Source organism: Oncorhynchus masou, unplaced genomic scaffold (genome assembly GCF_036934945.1).
Source record: "Oncorhynchus masou masou isolate Uvic2021 unplaced genomic scaffold, UVic_Omas_1.1 unplaced_scaffold_486, whole genome shotgun sequence".
Taxonomy (NCBI): domain Eukaryota; kingdom Metazoa; phylum Chordata; class Actinopteri; order Salmoniformes; family Salmonidae; genus Oncorhynchus; species Oncorhynchus masou.
The window spans coordinates 293,840-321,589 of NW_027011254.1; the positions used below are offsets into that span (position 1 = coordinate 293,840).

General features: G+C 44.0%; 1 protein-coding gene across 1 annotated transcript in view; it reads left to right on the forward strand.

The window, feature by feature from the left end:
* The window catches only part of LOC135535356 (monocyte to macrophage differentiation factor 2-like), a 39,462-nt gene extending 21,783 nt beyond the window's left edge, over positions 1 to 17,679 (forward strand). Inside the window, exons 6-8 of the mRNA XM_064962013.1 lie at positions 14,962 to 15,063; positions 16,910 to 16,979; positions 17,466 to 17,679. Coding sequence (XP_064818085.1) covers positions 14,962 to 15,063; positions 16,910 to 16,979; positions 17,466 to 17,669 — 376 coding nt within the window. The 3' untranslated portion in view covers positions 17,670 to 17,679. The remainder of the gene's footprint in view (positions 1 to 14,961; positions 15,064 to 16,909; positions 16,980 to 17,465) is intronic.
* The last annotated feature ends 10,071 nt before the right edge of the window (positions 17,680 to 27,750 follow it).

Sequence of the window (27,750 nt, forward strand, 5' to 3'; positions counted from 1 at the left end):
TAACTACACTACTATCTCTATAGACTACACTACTGTCTCTATAACTACACTACTGTCTCTATAGACTACACTACTGTCTCTATAACTACACTACTGTCTCTATAACTACACTACTGTCTCTATAACTACACTACTGTCTCTATAACTAGACTACACTACTGTCTCTATAGACTACATTACTGTCTCTATAACTACACTACTGTCTCTATAGACTACACTACTGTCTCTATAACTACACTACTGTCTCTATAACTACACTACTGTCACTATAGGCTACACTACTGTCTCTATAACTAGACTACACTACTGTCTCTATAACTACACTACTGTCTCTATAACTACACTACTGTCTCTATAACTACACTACTGTCTCTATAACTACACTACTATCTCTATAGACTACACTACTATCTCTATAGACTACACTACTGTCTCTATAACTACACTACTGTCTCTATAGACTACACTACTGTCTCTATAACTGCACTACTGTCTCTATAACTACACTACTGTCTCTATAACTACACTACTGTCTCTATAACTACACTACTGTCTCTATAACTAGACTACATTACTGTCTCTATAACTACACTACTGTCTCTATAGACTACACTACTGTCTCTATAACTACACTACTGTCTCTATAACTACACTACTGTCTCTATAGGCTACACTACTGTCTCTATAACTAGACTACACTACTGTCTCTATAACTAGACTACACTACTGTCTCTATAACTAGACTACACTACTGTCTCTATAACTACACTACTGTCTCTATAACTACACTACTGTCTCTATAACTACACTACTGTCTCTATAGACTACACTACTGTCTCTATAACTGCACTACTGTCTCTATAGACTACACTACTGTCTCTATAACTCGACTACTGTCTCTATAACTACACTACTATCTATAACTACACTACTGTCTCTAACTAGACTACACCACTGTCTCTATAACCACTACTATCTCTATAACTACACTACTGTCTCTATTACTAGAGTACTCTAATGTCTATATAACTAGACTACATCACTGTGTCTATCTCTATAGCAGCAAAGGTGGGACCAACTCCACAGTAAACTTTTAAGCACGCTTTATGGGGCAGGACACTCAACAACCACAGCACTCACACAAATGACTGATGATTGGCTGAGAGAAATTGATGATAAAATGATTGTGGGGGCTGTCTTGTTAGACTAGAGTGCAGCTTTTGACATTATCGATCATAGTCTGCTGCTGGAAAAACGTATGTGTTATGGCTTTACACCCCCTGCTATAATGTGGATAAAGAGCTACCTGTCTAACAGAACGCAGAGGGTGTTCTGGAATGTGTTATGGCTTTACACCCCCTGCTATAATGTGGATAAAGAGTTACCTGTCTAACAGAACACAGACGGTGTTCTTTAATGAAAGCCTATCAAATATAATCCAGTTAGAATCAGGAATTCCCCAGGGTAGCTGTTTAGGCCCCTTGCATTTTAAATTTTTACTAATGACATGCCACTGACTTTGAGTAAAGCTCAACACTATACACGTCAGCTACTACAGCAACTGAAATGACTGCAAGACTCAACAAAGAGTTTCAGTTAGTTTCAGAATGGGTGGCAAGGAATAAGATAGCCCTAAATATTTCTAAAACAAAAAGCATTGTATTTGGGACAAAACATTCACTCAACCCTAAACCTAAACTAAATCTTGTAATGAATAATGTGTAAATTGAGCAAGTTGAGGTGACTAAACTGCTTGGAGTAACCCTGGATTGTAAAACTGTCAAGTTCAAAACGGGAGATCGGGAGAAGTCTGTCCATAATAAAGCACTACTCTAGCTTCTTTTAACAACACTATCAACAAGGCAGGTCCTACAGGCTCTAGTTTCTACCTTCTTAACAGCACTATCAACAAGGCAGGTCCTACAGGCCCTAGTTTCTACCTTCTTAACAACACTATCAACAAGGCAGGTCATACAGGCTCTAGTCTCTACCTTCTTCACAACACTATCAACAAGGATGGATGTACACAGAGAGCTAATATTAATAATATGCATGTCAATATCTCCTGGTTCAAAGTGGAGGAGAGATTGACTACATCACTATTTGTATTTGTGAGAGGTGTTGACATGTTGATTGCACCGAGCTGTCTGCTGTCTGTTACCCAACAAGACATGACACCAGAAGTCTCTTCACAGTCACCAAGTCCCGAACAGACTATGGGAGGCACACAGTACTACATAGAGCCATGACTACATGGAACTCTATTCCACAGTACTACATAGAGCCATGACTACATGGAACTCTATTCCACAGTACTACATAGAGCCATGACTACATGGAACTCTATTCCACAGTACTACATAGAGCCATGACTACATGGAACTCTATTCCACAGTACTACATAGAGCCATGACTACATGGAACTCTATTCCACAGTACTACATAGAGCCATGACTACATGGACCTCTATTCCACAGTACTACATAGAGCCATGACTACATGGAACTCTATTCCACAGTACTACATAGAGCCATGACTACATGGAACTCTATTCCACAGTACTACATAGAGCCATGACTACATGGAACTCTATTCCACAGTACTACATAGAGCCATGACTACATGGAACTCTATTCCACAGTACTACATAGAGCCATGACTACATGGAACTCTATTCCACAGTACTACATAGAGCCATGACTACATGGAACTCTATTCCACAGTACCACATAGAGCCATGACTACATGGAACTCTATTCCACAGTACTACATAGAGCCACGACTCCGTGGACTTCTATTCCACAGTACTACATAGAGCCATGATTACATGGAACTCTATTCCACAGTACTACATAGAGCCATGACTACATGGAACTCTATTCCACAGTACTACATAGAGCCATGACTACATGGAACTATATTCCACAGTACTACATAGAGCCATGACTACATGGAACTCTATTCCACAGTACCACATAGAGCCATGACTACATGGAACTCTATTCCACAGTACCACATAGAGCCATGACTACATGGAACTCTATTCCACAGTACTACATAGAGCCATGACTACATGGAAATCTATGCCACAGTACTACATAGAGCCATGACTACATGGAACACTATTCCACAGTACTACATAGAGCCATGACTACATGGAACTCTATTCCACAGTACTACATAGAGCCATGACTACATGGAACTCTATTCCACAGTACTACATAGAGCCATGACTACATGGAACTCTATTCCACAGTACTACATAGAGCCATGACTACATGGAACTCTATTCCACAGTACTACATAGAGCCATGACTACATGGAACTCTATTCCACAGTACCACATAGAGCCATGACTACATGGCACTCTATTCCACAGTACTACATAGAGCCATGACTACATGGAACTCTATTCCACAGTACTACATAGAGCCATGACTACATGGAACTCTATTCCACAGTACCACATAGAGCCATGACTACATGGAACTCTATTCCACAGTACTACATAGAGCCATGACTACATGGACCTCTATTCCACAGTACTACATAGAGCCATGAATACATGGAACTCTATTCCACAGTACTACATAGAGCCATGACTACATGGAACTCTATTCCACAGTACTACATTGAGCCATGACTACATGGAACTCTATTCCACAGTACTACATAGAGCCATGACTACATGGAACTCTATTCCACAGTACCACATAGAGCCATGACTACATGGAACTCTATTCCACAGTACTACATAGAGCCATGACTACATGGAACTCTATTCCACAGTACTACATAGAGCCATGACTACATGGAAATCTATTCCACAGTACTACATAGAGCCATGACTACATGGAACTCTATTCCACAGTACCACATAGAGCCATGACTACATGGAACTCTATTCCACAGTACTACATAGAGCCATGACTACATGGACCTCTATTCCACAGTACTACATAGAGCCATGACTACATGGAACTCTATTCCACAGTACTACATAGAGCCATGACTACATGGCACTCTATTCCACAGTACTACATAGAGCCATGACTACATGGAACTCTATTCCACAGTACTACATAGAGCCATGACTACATGGAACTCTATTCCACAGTACCACATAGAGCCATGACTACATGGAACTCTATTCCACAGTACTACATAGAGCCATGACTACATGGACCTCTATTCCACAGTACTACATAGAGCCATGAATACATGGAACTCTATTCCACAGTACTACATAGAGCCATGACTACATGGAACTCTATTCCACAGTACTACATTGAGCCATGACTACATGGAACTCTATTCCACAGTACTACATAGAGCCATGACTACATGGAACTCTATTCCACAGTACCACATAGAGCCATGACTACATGGAACTCTATTCCACAGTACTACATAGAGCCATGACTACATGGAAATCTATTCCACAGTACTACATAGAGCCATGACTACATGGAACTCTATTCCACAGTACTACATAGAGCCATGACTACATGGAACTCTATTCCACAGTACTACATAGAGCCATGACTACATGGAACTCTATTCCACAGTACCACATAGAGCCATGACTACATGGAACTCTATTCCACAGTACTACATAGAGCCATGACTACATGGACCTCTATTCCACAGTACTACATAGAGCCATGACTACATGGAACTCTATTCCACAGTACTACATAGAGCCATGACTACATGGAACTCTATTCCACAGTACTACATAGAGCCATGACTACATGGAACTCTATTCCACAGTACTACATAGAGCCATGACTACATGGAACTCTATTCCACAGTACTACATAGAGCCATGACTACATGGAACTCTATTCCACAGTACCACATAGAGCCATGACTACATGGAACTCTATTCCACAGTACTACATAGAGCCATGACTACATGGAACTCTATTCCACAGTACTACATAGAGCCATGACTACATGGAACTCTATTCCACAGTACTACATAGAGCCATGACTACATGGAACTCTATTCCACTGTACCACATAGAGCCATGACTACATGGAACTCTATTCCACAGTGCTACATAGAGCCATGACTACATGGAACTCTATTCCACAGTACTACATAGAGCCATGACTACATGGAACTCTATTCCACAGTACTACATAGAGCCATGACTACATGGAACTCTATTCCACAGTACTACATAGAGCCATGACTACATGGAACTCTATTCCACAGTGCTACATAGAGCCATGACTACATGGAACTCTATTAACTGATGCCAGCAGTAGAATGGAACAGCGGGGACTGTGAAGCAACACAAACATTGGCACACACACACACACACACACACACACACACACACACACACACACACACACACACACACACACACACACACACGAGATAGCATACACACACACACACGATAGCATACGCACTATACACACACATACACATGGATTTAGTACTGTAGATATGTGGTAGTGGTGGAGTAGGATCCATAATAAACCCCAGGAAGAGTAGCTGCTGCCTTGGCAGGAACTAATGGGGATCCATAATAAACCCCAGGAAGAGTAGCTGCTGCCTTGGCAGGAACTAATGGGGATCCATAATAAACCCCAGGAAGAGTAGCTGCTGCCTTGGCAACAGGGTCTAATGGGGATCCATAATAAACCCCAGGAATAGTAGCTGCTGCCTTGGCAGGATCTAATGGGGTCCATAATAAACCCCAGGAAGAGTAGCTGCTGCCTTGGCAGGAACTAATGGGGATCCATAATAAACCCCAGGAAGAGGAGCTGCTGCCTTGGCAGGAACTAATGGGGATCCATAATAAACCCCAGGAAGAGTAGCTGCTGCCTTGGCAGGAACTAATGGGGATCCATAATAAACCCCAGGAAGAGGAGCTGCTGCCTTGGCAGGAACTAATGGGGATCCATAATAAACCCCAGGAAGAGTAGCTGCTGCCTTGGCAGGAACTAATGGGGATCCATAATAAACCCCAGGAAGAGTAGCTGCTGCCTTGGCAACAGGATCTAATGGGGATCCATAATAAACCCCAGGAATAGTAGCTGCTGCCTTGGCAGGAACTACTGGGGATCCATAATGAACCCCAGGAAGAGTAGCTGCTGCCCTGGCAGGAACTAATGGGGATCCATAATAAACCCCAGGAAGAGTAGCCGCTGCCCTGGCAGGAACTAATGGGGATCCATAATAAACCCCAGGATGAGAAGCTGCTGCCTTGGAAACAGGATCTAATGGGGATCCATAATAAACCCCAGGAAGAGTAGCCGCTGCCCTGGCAGGAACTAATGGGGATCCATAATAAACCCCATGAAGAGTAGCTGCTGCCCTGGCAGGAACTAATGGGGATCCATAATAAACCCCAGGAAGAGTAGCCGCTGCCCTGGCAGGAACTAATGGGGATCCATAATAAACCCCAGGAAGAGTAGCTGCTGCCCTGGCAGGAACTAATGGGGATCCATAATAAACCCCAGGAAGAGGAGCTGCTGCCTTGGCAGGAACTAATGGGGATCCATAATAAACCCCAGGAAGAGTAGCTGCTGCCTTGGCAGGACCTAATGGGGATCCATAATAAACCCCAGGAAGAGTAGCTGCTGCCTTGGCAGGAACTAATGGGGATCCATATTAAACCCCAGGAAGAGTAGCTGCTGCCTTGGCAGGAACTAATGAGGATCCATAATAAACCCCAGGAAGAGGAGCTGCTGCCTTGGCAGGAACTAATGGGGATCCATAATAAACCCCAGGAAGAGTATCTGCTGCCTTGGCAACAGGAACTAATGGGGATCCATAATAAACCCCAGGAAGAGTAGCTGCTGCCTTGGCAGGAACTAATGAGGATCCATAATAAACCCCAGGAAGAGGAGCTGCTGCCTTGGCAGGAACTAATGGGGATCCATAATAAACCCCAGGAAGAGTAGCTGCTGCCCTGGCAGGAACTAATGGGGATCCATAATAAACCCCAGGAAGAGTAGCCGCTGCCCTGGCAGGAACTAATGGGGATCCATAATAAATACATATACAAATATTAATGCCCATGATTTTGGAATGAGATGTTTGACGTGTAGGTGTCCACATACTTTTGGTAATTTAGTGTAAGGATAATAATGTATCCTTATAATATCTGTGATACCAGGCTACATATATATATATAATAATCTATCATTATAATAACTGACTATAGCATCATATACTGGACTACACTAGTCTGGACTACACTATTCTGGACTACAGCATCATATACTGGACTACACTAGTCTGGACTACACTAGTCTGGACTACAGCATCATATACTGGACTACACTAGTCTGGACTACAGCATCATATACTGGACTACACTAGTCTGGACTACACTAGTCTGGACTACACTAGTCTGGACTACAGCATCATATACTGGACTATACTAGTCTGGACTACACTAGTCTGGACTACACTAGTCTGGGCTACAGCATCATATACTGGACTACACTAGTCTGGACTACAGAATCATATACTGGACTACACTAGTCTGGACTACACTAGTCTGGACTACACTAGTCTGGACTACACTAGTCTGGACTACAGCATCATATACTGGACTACACTAGTCTGGACTACAGCATCATATACTGGACTACACTAGTCTGGACTACACTAGTCTGGACTACACTAGTCTGGACTACAGCATCATATACTGGACTACACTAGTCTAGACTACAGCATCATATTCTGGACTACACTAGTCTGGACTACAGCATCATATACTGGACTACACTAGTCTGGACTACACTAGTCTGGACTACACTAGTCTGGACTACACTAGTATGGACTACAGCATCATATACTGGACTACACTAGTCTGGACTACACTAGTCTGGACTACACTAGTATGGACTACAGCATCATATACTGGACTACACCAGTCTGGACTACACTAGTCTGGACTACAGCATCATATACTGGACTACACTAGTCTGGACTACAGCATCATATACTGGACTACACTAGTCTGGACTACAGCATCATATACTGGACTACACTAGTCTGGACTACACTAGTCTGGACTACAGCATCATATACTGGACTACACTAGTCTGGACTACACTAGTCTGGACTACACTAGTCTGGACTACACTAGTATGGACTACAGCATCATATACTGGACTAAACTAGTCTGGACTACAGCAGTCTGGAGTACACTAGTCTGGACTACAGCATCATATACTGGACTACACTAGTCTGGACTACAGCAGTCTGGAGTACACTAGTCTGGACTACAGCATCATATACTGGACTACACTAGTCTGGACTACACTATTCTGGACTACAGCATCATATACTGGACTACACTAGTCTGGACTACACTATTCTGGACTACAGCATCATATACTGGACTACCCTAGTCTGGACTACACTATTCTGGACTACAGCATCATATACTGGACTACACTAGTCTGGACTACACTAGTCTGGACTACAGCATCATATACTGGACTACACTATTCTGGACTACAGCATCATATACTGGACTACACTAGCCTGGACTACACTAGTCTGGACTACACTAGTCTGGACTACAGCATCATATACTGGACTACACTAGTCTGGACTACAGCATCATATACTGGACTACACTAGTCTGGACTACAGCATCATATACTGGACTACACTAGTCTGGACTACAGCATCATATACTGGACTACACTAGTCTGGACTACATTATCATATACTGGACTACACTAGTCTGGACTACACTAGTCTGGACTACACTAGTCTGGACTACAGCATCATATACTGGACTACACTAGTCTAGACTACAGCATCATATGCTGGACTACACTAGTCTGGACTACAGCATCATATACTGGACTACACTAGTCTGGACTACACTAGTCTGGACTACACTAGTCTGGAGTACACTAGTATGGACTACAGCATCATATACTGGACTACACTAGTCTGGACTACACTAGTCTGGACTACACTAGTATGGACTACAGCATCATATACTGGACTACACTAGTCTGGACTACACTAGTCTGGACTACACTAGTCTGGACTACAGCATCATATACTGGACTACACTAGTCTGGACTACAGCATCATATACTGGACTACACTAGTCTGGACTACAGCATCATATACTGGACTACACTAGTCTGGACTACACTAGTCTGGACTACAGCATCATATACTGGACTACACTAGTCTGGACTACACTAGTCTGGACTACACTAGTCTGGACTACACTAGTATGGACTACAGCATCATATACTGGACTAAACTAGTCTGGACTACAGCAGTCTGGAGTACACTAGTCTGGACTACAGCATCATATACTGGACTACACTAGTCTGGACTACAGCAGTCTGGAGTACACTAGTCTGGACTACAGCATCATATACTGGACTACACTAGTCTGGACTACACTATTCTGGACTACAGCATCATATACTGGACTACACTAGTCTGGACTACAGCATCATATACTGGACTACCCTAGTCTGGACTACACTATTCTGGACTACAGCATCATATACTGGACTACACTAGTCTGGACTACACTAGTCTGGACTACAGCATCATATACTGGACTACACTAGTCTGGACTACAGCATCATATACTGGACTACACTAGTCTGGACTACAGCATCATATACTGGACTACACTAGTCTGGACTACAGCATCATATACTGGACTACACTAGTCTGGACTACACTAGTCTGGACTACACTAGTCTGGAGTACACTAGTATGGACTACAGCATCATATACTGGACTACACTAGTCTGGACTACACTAGTCTGGACTACACTAGTATGGACTACAGCATCATATACTGGACTACACTAGTCTGGACTACACTAGTCTGGACTACACTAGTCTGGACTACAGCATCATATACTGGACTACACTAGTCTGGACTACAGCATCATATACTGGACTACACTAGTCTGGACTACAGCATCATATACTGGACTACACTAGTCTGGACTACACTAGTCTGGACTACAGCATCATATACTGGACTACACTAGTCTGGACTACACTAGTCTGGACTACACTAGTCTGGACTACACTAGTATGGACTACAGCATCATATACTGGACTAAACTAGTCTGGACTACAGCAGTCTGGAGTACACTAGTCTGGACTACAGCATCATATACTGGACTACACTAGTCTGGACTACAGCAGTCTGGAGTACACTAGTCTGGACTACAGCATCATATACTGGACTACACTAGTCTGGACTACACTATTCTGGACTACAGCATCATATACTGGACTACACTAGTCTGGACTACAGCATCATATACTGGACTACCCTAGTCTGGACTACACTATTCTGGACTACAGCATCATATACTGGACTACACTAGTCTGGACTACACTAGTCTGGACTACAGCATCATATACTGGACTACACTATTCTGGACTACAGCATCATATACTGGACTACACTAGCCTGGACTACACTAGTCTGGACTACACTAGTCTGGACTACAGCATCATATACTGGACTACACTAGTCTGGACTACAGCATCATATACTGGACTACACTAGTCTGGACTACAGCATCATATACTGGACTACACTAGTCTGGACTACAGCATCATATACTGGACTACACTAGTCTGGACTACAGCATCATATACTGGACTACACTAGTCTGGACTACACTAGTCTGGACTACACTAGTCTGGACTACAGCATCATATACTGGACTACACTAGTCTAGACTACAGCATCATATGCTGGACTACACTAGTCTGGACTACAGCATCATATACTGGACTACACTAGTCTGGACTACACTAGTCTGGACTACACTAGTCTGGAGTACACTAGTATGGACTACAGCATCATATACTGGACTACACTAGTCTGGACTACACTAGTCTGGACTACACTAGTCTGGACTACACTAGTCTGGACTACACTAGTCTGGACTACACTAGTCTGGAGTACACTAGTATGGACTACAGCATCATATACTGGACTACACTAGTCTGGACTACACTAGTCTGGACTACACTAGTCTGGACTACACTAGTCTGGACTACACTAGTCTGGACTACACTAGTATGGACTATATTATCATATACTGGACTACCCTAGTCTGGACTACACTATTCTGGACTACAGCATCATATACTGGACTACACTAGTCTGGACTACACTAGTCTGGACTACAGCATCATATACTGGACTACACTATTCTGGACTACAGCATCATATACTGAACTACACTAGTATGGACTACACTAGTCTGGACTACACTAGTCTGGACTACAGCATCATATACTGGACTACACTAGTCTGGACTACAGCATCATATACTGGACTACACTAGTCTGGACTACACTAGTCTGGACTACAGCATCATATACTGGACTACACTAGTCTGGACTACAGCATCATATACTGGACTACACTAGTCTGGACTACACTAGTCTGGACTACACTAGTCTGGACTACACTAGTCTGGACTACAGCATCATATACTGGACTACACTAGTCTGGACTACACTAGTCTGGACTACACTAGTCTGGACTACAGCATCATATTCTGGACTACACTAGTCTGGACTACAGCATCATATACTGGACTACACTAGTCTGGACTACACTAGTCTGGACTACACTAGTCTGGACTAGACTAGTATGGACTACAGCATCATATACTGGACTACACTAGTCTGGACTACACTATTCTGGACTACACTAGTCTGGACTACACTAGTCTGGACTACACTAGTCTGGACTACAGCATCATATACTGGACTACACTAGTCTAGACTACACTAGTCTGGAGTACACTAGTCTGGAGTACACTAGTCTGGAGTACACTAGTCTGGAGTACACTAGTCTGGAGTACACTAGTCTGGAGTACACTAGTCTGGAGTACACTAGTCTGGAGTACACTAGTCTGGACTACACTAGTCTGGAGTACACTAGTCTGGACTACACTAGTCTGGACTACACTAGTCTGGACTACACTAGTCTGGACTACACTAGTCTGGACTACAGCATCATATACTGGACTACACTAGTCTGGACTACAGTATCATATACTGGACTACACTAGTCTGGAGTACACTAGTCTGGAGTACACTAGTCTGGAGTACACTAGTCTGGACTACACTAGTCTGGAGTACACTAGTCTGGAGTACACCAGTCTGGAGTACACTAGTCTGGAGTACACTAGTCTGGAGTACACTAGTCTGGAGTACACTAGTCTGGAGTACACTAGTCTGGAGTACACCAGTCTGGAGTACACCAGTCTGGAGTACACCAGTCTGGACTACACTAGTCTGGACTACACTAGTCTGGAGTACACTAGTCTGGAGTACACCAGTCTGGAGTACACTAGTCTGAGTACACTAGTCTGGAGTACACTAGTCTGGAGTACACTAGTCTGGAGTACACTAGTCTGGAGTACACTAGTCTGGAGTACACCAGTCTGGAGTACACTAGTCTGGAGTACACTAGTCTGGAGTACACCAGTCTGGAGTACACTAGTCTGGAGTACACTAGTCTGGAGTACACTAGTCTGGAGTACACCAGTCTGGACTACACTAGTCTGGAGTACACTAGTCTGGAGTACACCAGTCTGGAGTACACTAGTCTGGAGTACACTAGTCTGGAGTACACTAGTCTGGAGTACACTAGTCTGGAGTACACCAGTCTGGACTACACTAGTCTGGAGTACACTAGTCTGGACTACACTAGTCTGGAGTACACCAGTCTGGAGTACACCAGTCTGGACTACACTAGTCTGGACTACATTAGTCTGGAGTACACTAGTCTGGACTACACTAGTCTGGAGTACACCAGTCTGGACTACACTAGTCTGGAGTACACCAGTCTGGACTACACCAGTCTGGACTACACCAGTCTGGAGTACACTATTCTGGAGTACACTAGTCTGGAGTACACTAGTCTGGAGTACACTAGTCTGGAGTACACTAGTCTGGAGTACACTAGTCTGGACTACACTAGTCTGGAGTACACTAGTCTGGACTACACTAGTCTGGACTACACTAGTCTGGACTACACTAGTCTGGACTACACTAGTCTGGACTACAGCATCATATACTGGACTACACTAGTCTGGACTACAGTATCATATACTGGACTACACTAGTCTGGAGTACACTAGTCTGGAGTACACTGGTCTGGAGTACACTAGTCTGGACTACACTAGTCTGAGTACACTAGTCTGGAGTACACCAGTCTGGAGTACACTAGTCTGGAGTACACTAGTCTGGAGTACACTAGTCTGGAGTACACTAGTCTGGAGTACACTAGTCTGGAGTACACCAGTCTGGAGTACACCAGTCTGGAGTACACCAGTCTGGACTACACTAGTCTGGACTGGGTACACTAGTCTGGAGTACACTAGTCTGGAGTACACCAGTCTGGAGTACACTAGTCTGGAGTACACTAGTCTGGAGTACACTAGTCTGGAGTACACTAGTCTGGAGTACACTAGTCTGGAGTACACCAGTCTGGAGTACACTAGTCTGGAGTACACTAGTCTGGAGTACACCAGTCTGGAGTACACTAGTCTGGAGTACACTAGTCTGGAGTACACTAGTCTGGAGTACACCAGTCTGGACTACACTAGTCTGGAGTACACTAGTCTGGAGTACACCAGTCTGGAGTACACTAGTCTGGAGTACACTAGTCTGGAGTACACTAGTCTGGAGTACACTAGTCTGGAGTACACCAGTCTGGACTACACTAGTCTGGAGTACACTAGTCTGGACTACACTAGTCTGGAGTACACCAGTCTGGAGTACACCAGTCTGGACTACACTAGTCTGGACTACATTAGTCTGGAGTACACTAGTCTGGACTACACTAGTCTGGAGTACACCAGTCTGGACTACACTAGTCTGGAGTACACCAGTCTGGACTACACCAGTCTGGACTACACCAGTCTGGAGTACACTATTCTGGAGTACACTAGTCTGGAGTACACTAGTCTGGACTACACCAGTCTGGACTACACCAGTCTGGAGTACACTATTCTGGAGTACACTAGTCTGGAGTACACTAGTCTGGAGTACACTAGTCTGGACTACACCAGTCTGGAGTACACTAGTCTGGAGTACACTAGTCTGGAGTACACTAGTCTGGACTACACCAGTCTGGAGTACACTAGTCTGGAGTACACTAGTCTGGAGTACACTAGTCTGGAGTACACTAGTCTGGAGTACACTAGTCTGGACTACACTAGTCTGGACTACAGCATCATATACTGGACTACACTAGTCTGGAGTACACCAGTCTGGAGTACACTAGTCTGGAGTACACTAGTCTGGAGTACACCAGTCTGGACTACACTAGTCTGGACTACACTAGTCTGGACTACACCAGTCTGGACTACACTAGTCTGGACTACACCAGTCTGGAGTACACTAGTCTGGAGTACACTAGTCTGGAGTACACTAGTCTGGAGTACACCAGTCTGGAGTACACTAGTCTGGACTACACTAGTCTGGAGTACACCAGTCTGGACTACACTAGTCTGGACTACACTAGTCTGGACTACACTAGTCTGGACTACACTAGTCTGGACTACACCAGTCTGGACTACACTAGTCTGGACTACACCAGTCTGGAGTACACTAGTCTGGAGTACACTAGTCTGGAGTACACTAGTCTGGAGTACACTAGTCTGGAGTACACTAGTCTGGACTACACCAGTCTGGACTACACTAGTCTGGACTACACCAGTCTGGAGTACACTAGTCTGGACTACACTAGTCTGGAGTACACTAGTCTGGAGTACACCAGTCTGGAGTACACTAGTCTGGAGTACACTAGTCTGGACTACACCAGTCTGGAGTACACTAGTCTGGAGTACACTAGTCTGGAGTACACCAGTCTGGAGTACACTAGTCTGGACGACAGCGTCTGTGTAGTCTGTTTTAAAGTGATATGTACCACGATTACTATCCAGGTTGAACCTGCGGGAGCTGGGACCCTGGACCTGTCACATGAGGTGGTTGGTCTGGGTGATGGCCTCTGTCGGAACCACCTACGTCTTCTTCTTCCACGAGAGGTGAGGTGGTTATGGGGGGGGGTCTTCTCCCACGAGAGGTGAGGTGGTTATGGGGGGGTCTTCTCCCATGAGAGGTGAGGTGGTTATGGGGGGGGGTGTCTTCTCCCACGAGAGGTGAGGTGGTTATGGGGGGTGTCTTCTTCCACGAGAGGTGAGGTGGTTATGGGGGGGGGTCTTCTTCCACGAGAGGTGAGGTGGTTAGGGGGGTCTTCTCCCATGAGAGGTGAGGTGGTTATGGGGGGTGTCTTCTTCCACGAGAGGTGAGGTGGTTATGGGGGGGTCTTCTCCCACGAGAGGTGAGGTGGTTATGGGGGGGTCTTCTCCCACGAGAGGTGAGGTGGTTATGGGGGGTGTCTTCTCCCACGAGAGGTGAGGTGGTTATGGGGGGGTCTTCTCCCACGAGAGGTGAGGTGGTTATGGGGGGGTCTTCTCCCACGAGAGGTGAGGTGGTTATGGGGGGGGGTGTCTTCTTCCACGAGAGGTGAGGTGGTAATGGGGGGGTCTTCTCCCACGAGAGGTAAGAGGTCACAATACTGCACTCTGACCTTTTAACCCTGACTCTTGTGAGACCCTAAACCCTAACTATGTTCCTGACCTATATCTAACCTCCTCCTTCTCTCTTTCTCTCTCTCTCTCTCTCTCTCTCTCTCTCTCTCTCTGTCTCTCTCTCTGTCTCTCTCTCTCTCTCTCTCTCTCCCCATTCTCTCTTCCTCTCTCTGTCTCTCTCTCTCTCTCTCTCCCATTCTCTCTTCCTCTCTCTCTCTCTCTCTCCCTCCCTCTCTCTCTCTCTCTCTCTCTGTCTCTCTCTCTCTCCCATTCTCTCTGTCTCTCTCTCTCTCTCTCCCATTCTCTCTCTCTCTCTCTCTCTCTCTCTCTCCCATTCTCTCTATCTCTCTCTCTCTCTCTCCCATTCTCTCTTCCTCTCTCTCTCTCTCCCATTCTCTCTTCCTCTCTCTCTCTCTCCATCTCTCTCTCTCTATATCTCTCTCTCTATCTCTCTGTCTCTCTCTGTCTCTCTCCCTCTCTCTCTCTCTCTCTCTCTCTCTCTCCCATTCTCTCTTCCTCTCTCTCTCTCTCTCCCATTCTCTCTTCTCTCTCTCTCTCTCCCATTCTCTCTTCTCTCTCTCTCTCTCTCTCTCTCCCATTCTCTCTTCCTCTCTCTCCCATTCTCACTTCTCTCTCTCTCTCTCTCTGTCTCTCTCTCTCTCTCTCTCTCCCATTCTCTCTTCTCTCTCTCTCTCTCTCCCATTCTCTCTTCTCTCTCTCTCTCTCTCTCTCTCTCTCTCTCTCTCTCTCTCTGTCTCTCTCTCTCTCCCATTCTCTCTTCCTCTCTCTCTCTCTCTCTCCCATTCTCTCTTCCTCTCTTCCTCTCTCTCTCTGTCTCTCTCTCTCCCTCTCTCTCTCTCTCTCTCTCCCATTCTCTCTTCCTCTCTTCCTCTCTCTCTCTCTCTCTCTGTCTCTCTCTCTCTCTCTCTCTCTCTCTCCCATTCTCTCTCCCATTCTCTCTCCCTCTCTCTCTCTCTCTCTCTCCCATTCTCTCTTCCTCTCTCTCTCTCTCTCTCTCTCCCATTCTCTCTTCCTCTCTCTCTCTCTCTCTCTCTCTCCCCCATTCTCTCTTCCTCTCTCTCACTCTCTCTCCCATTCTCTCTTCCTCTCTTCCTCTCTCTCTCTGTCTCTCTCTCTCTTCCTCTCTCTCCCTCTCCCATTCTCTCTTCCTCTCTCTCTTCCTCTCTCTCTCTCTCCCATTCTCTCTTCCTCTCTCTCTCTCTCCTATTCTCTCTCTCTCTCTGTCTCTCTCTCTCTCTCCTATTCTCTCTTCTCTCTCTCTGTGTCTCTGTCTCTCCAGGTATAAGTTAATGGAACTGATCTGTTATACAGTGATGGGAGTGTTCCCAGCCTTGGTCATCCTGTCAATGGTGAGACACTTTTAGAATCAAACTCCAAAAATACTCAAATCGGGGATATTGACTTGCATTGGTTTTAGAGCACAAATGCTAAAAAAAGTTAGCCAGGTAAAGGTGGCCAGGTAAAGGTGGCCAGGTAAAGGTGGCCAGGTAAAGGTGGCCAGGTAAAGGTGGCCATGTAAAGGTGGCCAGGTAAAGGTGGCCAGGTAAAGGTGGCCAGGTAAAGGAAACCAAAGCACGGAATACTTTCTCTTGTCCGTAGACTGCTTACTGGGCAAGAACCAGTATGTTATACTCATAATAACACATGGGACTTTTAAATAACTTTTAACGACCCCGAAGGCTCTTTTACAATTGTAGAAATGAAACTTAAAAAAAAACAGTAATCAAAACAAAACAACACTAAAAACAGAAACAAAGAGAATGGTTGTATGGAAATTGAATGGCTCCAGGTGATGGATGAGTGGATGAACTTTCACCCTTGTTGTCCCCCTGTAGCCGGACCGCGAGGGGCTGTGGGAGTTGTTAGTGGGCGGTGCCTGTTACTGTCTGGGCATGGTGTTCTTCAAGAGTGATGGCCTCGTCCCGTTCGCCCATGCCATCTGGCACCTGTTTGTTGCCATGGGAGCAGGCGTCCATTACTACGCCATCTACCGGTACCTCTACACGCCAGCAGCCAATCAGATGAAGACATCCAGATGACACACGGAGACCGGGGCGAGGGTGATGACGTCACAGGAAGTTGAAGGAAGGAGTGGACTTGTGAAGAAGTGATGTCAAGAAAGGAGGGATGGAGAGATGAGAATAGAACCATAGCAACGTGGAGAGATGAGAATAGAACCATAGCAACGTGGAGAGATGATAATAGAACCATAGCAACGTGGAGAGATGAGAATAGAACCATAGCAACGTGGAGAGATGATAATAGAACCATAGCAACGTGGAGAGATGAGAATAGAACCATAGCAACGTGGAGAGATGAGAATAGAACCATAGCAACGTGGAGAGATGATAATAGAACCATAGCAACGTGGAGAGATGATAATAGAACCATAGCAACGTGGAGAGATGAGAATAGAACCATAGCAACGTGGAGAGATGAGAATACAAACGTGGAGAGATTTTTGTTAAATTTCACCTTTATTTAACCAGGTTGGCCAGTTGAGGACAAGTTCTCATTTACAACTGTGACCTGGCCAAGATAAAGCAAAACAGTGCGACAAAAACAACAACACGGAGATGAGAATAGAACCATAGAAACATGGGGAGATCCTGATTTATGTGTCCCGGACAGACAGGATGTTGATCACTGGTTTATGTGTCCTGGACAGACAGGATGTAGATCACTGGATGTTGATCACTGGTTTATGTGTCCTGGACAGACAGGATGTTGATCACTGGTTTATGTGTCCTGGACAGACAGGATGTAGATCACTGGATGTTGATCACTGGTTTATGTGTCCTGGACAGACAGGATGTAGATCACTGGTTTATGTGTCTTGGACAGACTGGATGTAAATCACTGGTTTATGTGTCCTGGACAGACAGGATGTAGAGTTAGTTATGTAACCCTCCAGTGTAGTGTAGTGTAGGATGTAGATCCCTGGTTTATGTGTCCTGGACAGACAGGATGTAGATCACTGGTTTATGTGTCCTGGACAGACAGGATGTAGAGTTAGTTATGTAACCCTCCAGTGTAGTGTAGTGTAGGATGTAGATCACTGGTTTATGTGTCCTGGACAGACAGGATGTAGAGTTAGTTATGTAACCCTCCAGTGTAGTGTGCGTGGTGGATCCCTGGTTTATGTGTCCTGGACAGACAGGATGTAGAGTTAGTTATGTAACCCTCCAGTGTAGTGTGCGTGGTGGATCCCTGGTTTATGTGTCCTGGACAGACAGGATGTAGAGTTAGTTATGTAACCCTCCAGTGTAGTGTGCGTGGTAGATCCCTGGTTTATGTGTCCTGGACAGACAGGATGTAGAGTTAGTTATGTAACCCTCCAGTGTAGTGTGCGTGGTAGATCACTGGTTTATGTGTCCTGGACAGACAGGATGTAGAGTTAGTTATGTAACCCTCCAGTGTAGTGTGCGTGGTAGATCACTGGTTTATGTGTCCTGGACAGACAGGATGTAGATCACTGGTTTATGTGTCCTGGACAGACAGGATGTAGAGTTAGTTATGTAACCCTCCAGTGTAGTGTGCGTGGTAGATCACTGGTTTATGTGTCCTGGACAGACAGGATGTAGAGTTAGTTATGTAACCCTCCAGTGTAGTGTGCGTGGTAGATCACTGGTTTATGTGTCCTGGACAGACAGGATGTAGAGTTAGTTATGTAACCCTCCAGTGTAGTGTGCGTGGTAGATCACTGGTTTATGTGTCCTGGACAGACAGGATGTAGAGTTAGTTATGTAACCCTCCAGTGTAGTGTGCGTGGTGGAGTAGTCTAGAAATGACAGATGGTGAAGGTGTTTCTCCTGATTGTACTACTAATACATTCCAGACTAGTATCCTACTACAGCCATTATTACTGCTATTATTATTACCATTATCATTATTACATTCCAGTCTACTATCCTACTACAGCCATTATTACTATTACTGCTATTATTATTACCATTATCATTATTACATTCCAGTCTAGTATCCTACTACAGCCATTATTACTATTACTGCTATTATTATTACCATTATCATTATTACATTATTACTATTACTGCTATTATTATTACCATTATCATTATTACATTCCAGTCTAGTATCCTACTACAGCCATTATTACTATTACTGCTATTATTATTACCATTATCATTATTACATTCCAGACTAGTATCCTACTACAGCCATTATTACTATTACTGCTATTATTATTACCATTATCATTATTACATTCCAGACTAGTATCCTACTACAGCCATTATTACTATTACTGCTATTATTATTACCATTATCATTATTACATTCCAGTCTAGTATCCTACTACAGCCATTATTACTATTACTGCTATTATTATTACCATTATCATTATTACATTCCAGTCTAGTATCCTACTACAGCCATTATTACTATTACTGCTATTATTATTACCATTATCATTATTACATTCCAGACTAGTGCAGGTATTATCCTACTGCAGCCATTATTACTAATATTATAATTATAATTATTATACTATTGTTACTATTATTATTCTTACTATTATTATTATTCTTATTATTGCTGTTAATATTACTATCATTATTAATAGTATTATTATTATTGCTGTTATTATTACTATCATTATTAATAGTATTATTATTGCTGTTATTATTACTATCATTATTAATAGTATTATTATTATTGCTGTTATTATTACTATCATTATTAATAGTATTATTATTATTACTGTTATTATTACTATCATTATTAATAGTATTATTATTATTATTATTATTGCTGTTATTATTACTATCATTATTAATAGTATTATTATTGCTGTTATTATTACTATCATTATTAATAGTATTATTATTATTGCTGTTATTATTACTATCATTATTAATACTGTTATTATTACTATCATTATTAATAGTATTATTATTATTGCTGTTATTATTACTATCATTATTAATAGTATTATTATTACTGTTATTATTACTATCATTATTAATAGTATTATTATTATTATTATTATTGCTGTTATTATTACTATCATTATTATTATTATTATTATTGCTGTTATTATTACTATCATTATTAATAGTATTATTATTACTGTTATTATTACTATCATTATTAATAGTATTATTATTGCTGTTATTATTACTATCATTATTACTATTATTATTATTACAGTTATTATTACTATCATTATTAATAGTATTATTATTATTATTATTATTGCTGTTATTATTACTATCATTATTAATATTATTATTATTATTATTGCTGTTATTATTACTATCATTATTAATATTATTATTATTATTACTGTTATTATTACTATCACTATTACTAGTATTATTATTATTACTGTTATTATTACTATCATTACTATTATTATTATTGTTGCTGTTATTATTACTATCATTATTAATAGTATTATTATTACTGTTATTATTACTATCATTATTAATAGTATTATTATTGCTGTTATTATTACTATCATTATTAATAGTATTATTATTACTATCATTATTAATAGTATTATTATTATTGCTGTTATTATTACTATCATTATTAATAGTATTATTATTGCTGTCATTATTACTATTATTATTATTATTATTGCTGTTATTATTACTATCATTATTAATAGTGTTATTATTGCTGTTATTATTACTATCATTATCAATAGTGTTATTATTATTATTGCTGTTATTATTACTATCATTATTAATAGTATTATTATTATTATTATTGCTGTTATTATTATTGCTATTAATCTTATTACCGTTGCTGTTATTACTAGTATTATAATGATTACTATTATCACTGTTACTATTATTACTCTTTTTAATGGTATTGTTAGTAGTATAATTATTATTCCTTTTTAATAGTATTATTAGTATTATAATTAATATTACTATTATTCCTGTTAATATTATTATTAGTATTATAATTAATATTAATATTATTCATTTTTAATATTATTATTAGTATTATAATTAATATTAATATTATTCATTTTTAATAGTATTATTAGTATTATAATTAATCTTAATATTATTATTTTTTAATAGTATTATTAGTATTATAATTAATATTAATATTATTTTTAATAGTATTTATAGTATTATTATTTTTTAATATGATTATTAGTATTATAATTAATATTAATATTATTGTTTAATAGTATTATTAGTATTATAATTAATATTAATATTATTATTTAATAGTATTTATAGTATTATAATTAATATTAATATTATTCATTTTTAATAGTATTATTAGTATTATAATTAATATTAATATTATTTTTTTTAATAGTATTATTAGTATTATAATTCATATTACTATTATTCCTTTTAATAGTATTATTGTTACTAGTATTATTATTAGTGATGCACCGATATGACATTTTCGGCCAATATTTTCCTAGTTAAATGAACACACACACACACACACACACACACACACACACACACACACACACAATATAACAAATGCTACGGGTGGGTGTTGCTATGGTGACCAGCGAGCTGAGATAAGGCGGGGCTTTACCTAGCAAAGACTTATAGATGACCTGGAGCCAGTGGGTTTAGCGATGAATATGAAGCGAGGGCCAGCCAACGAGAGCGTACCGGTTGCACTATTGTAAAGTGGCTGTTCCACTGGATGTCAGAAGGTGAATTCACCAATTTGTAAGTCGCTCTGGATAAGAGCGTCTGCTAAATGACTTAAATGTTAAATGTGTTGCAGTGGTGGGTAGTGTATAGGGCTTTGGTGACAAAATGGATGGCACTGTGATAGACTGCATCCAATTTGTTGAGTAGATTGTTGGAGGCTATTTTGTAAATGACATCGCCGAAGTCAAGGATCGGTAGGATAGTCAGTTTGACAAGGGTATGTTTGGCAGCATGAGTGGAGGATGTTTGTTACGAAATAGTAAGCCGATACTAGATTTAATTTTGGATTGGAGATGTTTAATGTTGAGTCTGGGAAGAGAGTTTACAGTCCAACCAGACACCTAGGTATTTGTAGTTGTCCACATATTGAACCACTGGGTTAGTCAGGTGACCTGGGTCTAGAAGGCCCCTCTGATGATTTAGAAACAGACCGTGTGGATGTTATAAGGTTTATATGTCTCAAGATGTTTGCTCACTTCAATAGTGTCTTTGGTTATTCTCAGAGGAACTGAGAGGAATGTCATCAATACGATTATACATCTGTATGTTATTATGTTGTCGTGTTCCAGGACATGACCTCTCCTGCCCTTCGCCCCTCTGATGTCCTTTATTCTGACAGCAGCAGAAAGCCCTTCCCAACCACTGATCTGACAGCAGGAGAAAGCCCTTCCCAACCACTGATCTGTCAGCAGCAGAAAGCCCTTCCCAACCACTACCCTGACAGCAGCAGAAAGCCCTTCCCAACCACTACCCTGACAGCAGCAGAAAGCCCTTCCCAACCACTGATCTGACAGCAGCAGAAAGCCCTTCCCAACCACTGACCTGTCAGCAGCAGAAAGCCCTTCCCAACCACTGATCTGACAGCGGCAGAAAGCCCTTCCCAACCACTGATCTGTCAGCAGCAGAAAGCCCTTCCCAACCACTACTCTGACAGCAGCAGAAAGCCCTTCCCAACCACTGATCTGACAGCGGCAGAAAGCCCTTCCCAACCACTGACCTGTCAGCAGCAGAAGGCCCTTCCCAACCACTGATCTGTCAGCAGCAGAAAGCCCTTCCCAACCACTGACCTGTCAGCAGCAGAAAGCCCTTCCCAACCACTGATCTGACAGCGGCAGAAAGCCCTTCCCAACCACTGGTCTGACAGCGGCAGAAAGCCCTTCCCAACCACTGGTCTGACAGCCGCAGAAAGCCCTTCCCAACCACTGATCTGACAGCGGCAGAAAGCCCTTCCCAACCACTGGTCTGACAGCCGCAGAAAGCCCTTCCCAACCACTGGTCTGACAGCAGCAGAAAGCCCTTCCCAACCACTGATCTGACAGAGGCAGAAAGCCCTTCCCAACCACTGACCTGACAGCAGCAGAAAGCCCTTCCCAACCACTACCCTGACAGCAGCAGAAAGCCCTTCCCAACCACTGGTCTGTCAGCAGGAGAAAGCCCTTCCCAACCACTGATCTGACAGCAGCAGAAAGCCCTTCCCAACCACTGATCTGACAGCATCAGAAAGCCCTTCCCAACCACTGGTCTGTCAGCAGGAGAAAGCCCTTCCCAACCACTGATCTGACAGCAGGAGAAAGTCCTTCCCAACCACTGATCTGTCAGCAGGAGAAAGCCCTTCCCAACCACTGTTCTGACAGCAGGAGAAAGCCCTTCCCAACCACTGATCTGACAGCAGGAGAAAGCCCTTCCCAACCACTGATCTGACAGCAGCAGAAAGCCCTTCCCAACCACTGATCTGACAGCAGGAGAAAGCCCTTCCCAACCACTGATCTGACAGCATCAGAAAGCCCTTCCGAACCACTGATCTGACAGCAGGAGAAAGCCCTTCCCAACCACTGATCTGTCAGCAGCAGAAAGCCCTTCCCAACCACTGATCTGACAGCAGCAGAAAGCCCTTCCCAACCACTACCCTGACAGCAGCAGAAAGCCCTTCCCAACCACTGGTCTGACAGCAGCAGAAAGCCCTTCCCAACCACTGATCTGTCAGCAGCAGAAAGCCCTTCCCAACCACTGATCTGACAGCAGCAGAAAGCCCTTCCCAACCACTGATCTGACAGCAGCAGAAAGCCCTTCCCAACCACTGATCTGACAGCAGCAGAAAGCCCTTCCCAACCACTACCCTGTCAGCAGGAGAAAGCCCTTCCCAACCACTGATCTGACAGCAGGAGAAAGCCCTTCCCAACCACTGATCTGACAGCAGCAGAAAGCCCTTCCCAACCACTACCCTGACAGCAGGAGAAAGCCCTTCCCAACCACTGGTCTGTCAGCAGGAGAAAGCCCTTCCCAACCACTGATCTGACAGCAGCAGAAAGCCCTTCCCAACCACTGATCTGTCAGCAGCAGAAAGCCCTTCCCAACCACTGATCTGTCAGCAGGAGAAAGCCCTTCCCAACCACTGATCTGTCAGCAGCAGAAAGCCCTTCCCAACCACTACCCTGTCAGCAGCAGAAAGCCCTTCCCAACCACTGATCTGACAGCAGCAGAAAGCCCTTCCCAACCACTACCCTGACAGCAGGAGAAAGCCCTTCCCAACCACTACCCTGTCAGCAGCAGAAAGCCCTTCCCAACCACTGATCTGACAGCAGCAGAAAGCCCTTCCCAACCACTACCCTGACAGCAGGAGAAAGCCCTTCCCAACCACTACCCTGACAGCAGCAGAAAGCCCTTCCCAACCACTGATCTGACAGCAGGAGAAAGCCCTTCCCAACCACTGATCTGACAGCAGCAGAAAGCCCTTCCCAACCACTGATCTGACAGCAGCAGAAAGCCCTTCCCAACCACTGATCTGTCAGCAGGAGAAAGCCCTTCCCAACCACTGATCTGTCAGCAGCAGAAAGCCCTTCCCAACCACTGACCTGTCAGCAGCAGAAGGCCCTTCCCAACCACTGATCTGTCAGCAGCAGAAAGCCCTTCCCAACCACTGATCTGACAGCAGCAGAAAGCCCTTCCCAACCACTACCCTGACAGCAGCAGAAAGCCCTTCCCAACCACTACCCTGACAGCAGCAGAAAGCCCTTCCCAACCACTGATCTGACAGCAGCAGAAAGCCCCCTTCCCAACCACTGATCTGTCAGCAGCAGAAAGCCCTTCCCAACCACTGATCTGACAGCAGCAGAAAGCCCTTCCCAACCACTGATCTGTCAGCAGCAGAAAGCCCTTCCCAACCACTGGTCTGACAGCAGCAGAAAGCCCTTCCCAACCACTGATCTGACAGCGGCAGAAAGCCCTTCCCAACCACTGGTCTGACAGCGGCAGAAAGCCCTTCCCAACCACTGGTCTGACAGCCGCAGAAAGCCCTTCCCAACCACTGATCTGACAGCGGCAGAAAGCCCTTCCCAACCACTGGTCTGACAGCAGCAGAAAGCCCTTCCCAACCACTACCCTGACAGCAGCAGAAAGCCCTTCCCAACCACTGATCTGACAGCCGCAGAAAGCCCTTCCCAACCACTGGTCTGACAGCAGCAGAAAGCCCTTCCCAACCACTGATCTGACAGCAGGAGAAAGCCCTTCCCAACCACTGGTCTGACAGCAGCAGAAAGCCCTTCCCAACCACTACCCTGACAGCAGGAGAAAGCCCTTCCCAACCACTGGTCTGTCAGCAGGAGAAAGCCCTTCCCAACCACTGATCTGACAGCAGCAGAAAGCCCTTCCCAACCACTGATCTGACAGCATCAGAAAGCCCTTCCCAACCACTGGTCTGTCAGCAGGAGAAAGCCCTTCCCAACCACTGATCTGACAGCAGGAGAAAGTCCTTCCCAACCACTGATCTGTCAGCAGGAGAAAGCCCTTCCCAACCACTGATCTGACAGCAGGAGAAAGCCCTTCCCAACCACTGATCTGCCAGCAGGAGAAAGCCCTTCCCAACCACTGATCTGACAGCAGCAGAAAGCCCTTCCCAACCACTGATCTGACAGCAGGAGAAAGCCCTTCCCAACCACTGATCTGACAGCATCAGAAAGCCCTTCCGAACCACTGATCTGACAGCAGGAGAAAGCCCTTCCCAACCACTGATCTGTCAGCAGCAGAAAGCCCTTCCCAACCACTGATCTGACAGCAGCAGAAAGCCCTTCCCAACCACTACCCTGACAGCAGCAGAAAGCCCTTCCCAACCACTGGTCTGACAGCAGCAGAAAGCCCTTCCCAACCACTGATCTGTCAGCAGCAGAAAGCCCTTCCCAACCACTGGTCTGACAGCAGCAGAAAGCCCTTCCCAACCACTGGTCTGACAGCAGCAGAAAGCCCTTCCCAACCACTGTTCTGACAGCAGCAGAAAGCCCTTCCCAACCACTGTTCTGACAGCAGCAGAAAGCCCTTCCCAACCACTGGTCTGACAGCAGCAGAAAGCCCTTCCCAACCACTGATCTGACAGCAGCAGAAAGCCCTTCCCAACCACTACCCTGACAGCAGGAGAAAGCCCTTCCCAACCACTGGTCTGTCAGCAGGAGAAAGCCCTTCCCAACCACTGATCTGACAGCAGGAGAAAGCCCTTCCCTCCTGACCCTCCTGACCCTGACACAGTGACTTCCTGACCCTGACACAGTGACCCCCTGACCTCACACTGCTGTGTTTTATAGCACAGTGACCACGGTGACCTCCTGACCCTGACACAGTGACACCCTCCCCCGACCTCAGACTTCTGTGTTTACACAGACAGTATTGTAACACGGATGTAACATTAAAACACATAGGCCTAGGTAACATGTATGTAACATGTATGTAACATGTATGTAACATGTATGTGCTCTGCTGTAGGAGCACACTATCCGGTAGTGTTCTGAGCCACAACCCCCCCAAACCCCCACCCTCCACACCTCCAGATTCAGAAATGGCCCCCTATTCCCAATATAGTGCACTACTTTCTTTTGATATGCGGGGACCCCTGAGTTAGAATCGCCGCCAGTCGCAGAACCCTCGCTCTGTTGCTATGGCGATGTCCTAAATAAGCTAGGGTACCAAAACCCCGCCCCTCCTTCCCTTCCACTGCTCTCTAGAATAGATACCTCGTCTCCTCTATCACGTCTCGTTGTTTCTTCTCCTCTCCATCGTTAAACCGGCGTTTCTGATTAATGTGGTTAATATGTTGTTGTTGTTGTTGTTGTGATTCCGATTTGTTGTTATTATTCTATTTCAACATCGCTCTTTAAACGATGAGTCAGTTTGTGAATGAACTGGCTAACAACAGACACGCTTCAGAATAGGAGACGTTCGCTGACCAATCAAGCGTCAGAATAGGAGACGTACGCTGACCAATCACACGTCAGACTAGGAGACGTACAAAAAACAGACCAATCACACGTCAGACTAGGAGATGTACGCTGACCAATCACACGTCAGAATAGGAGCCGTACGCTGACCAATCACGCGTCAGACTAGGAGACGTACGCTGACCAATCACGCGTCAGACTAGGAGACGTACGCTGACCAATCACACGTCAGACGAGGAGCCGTACGGTTGATCACC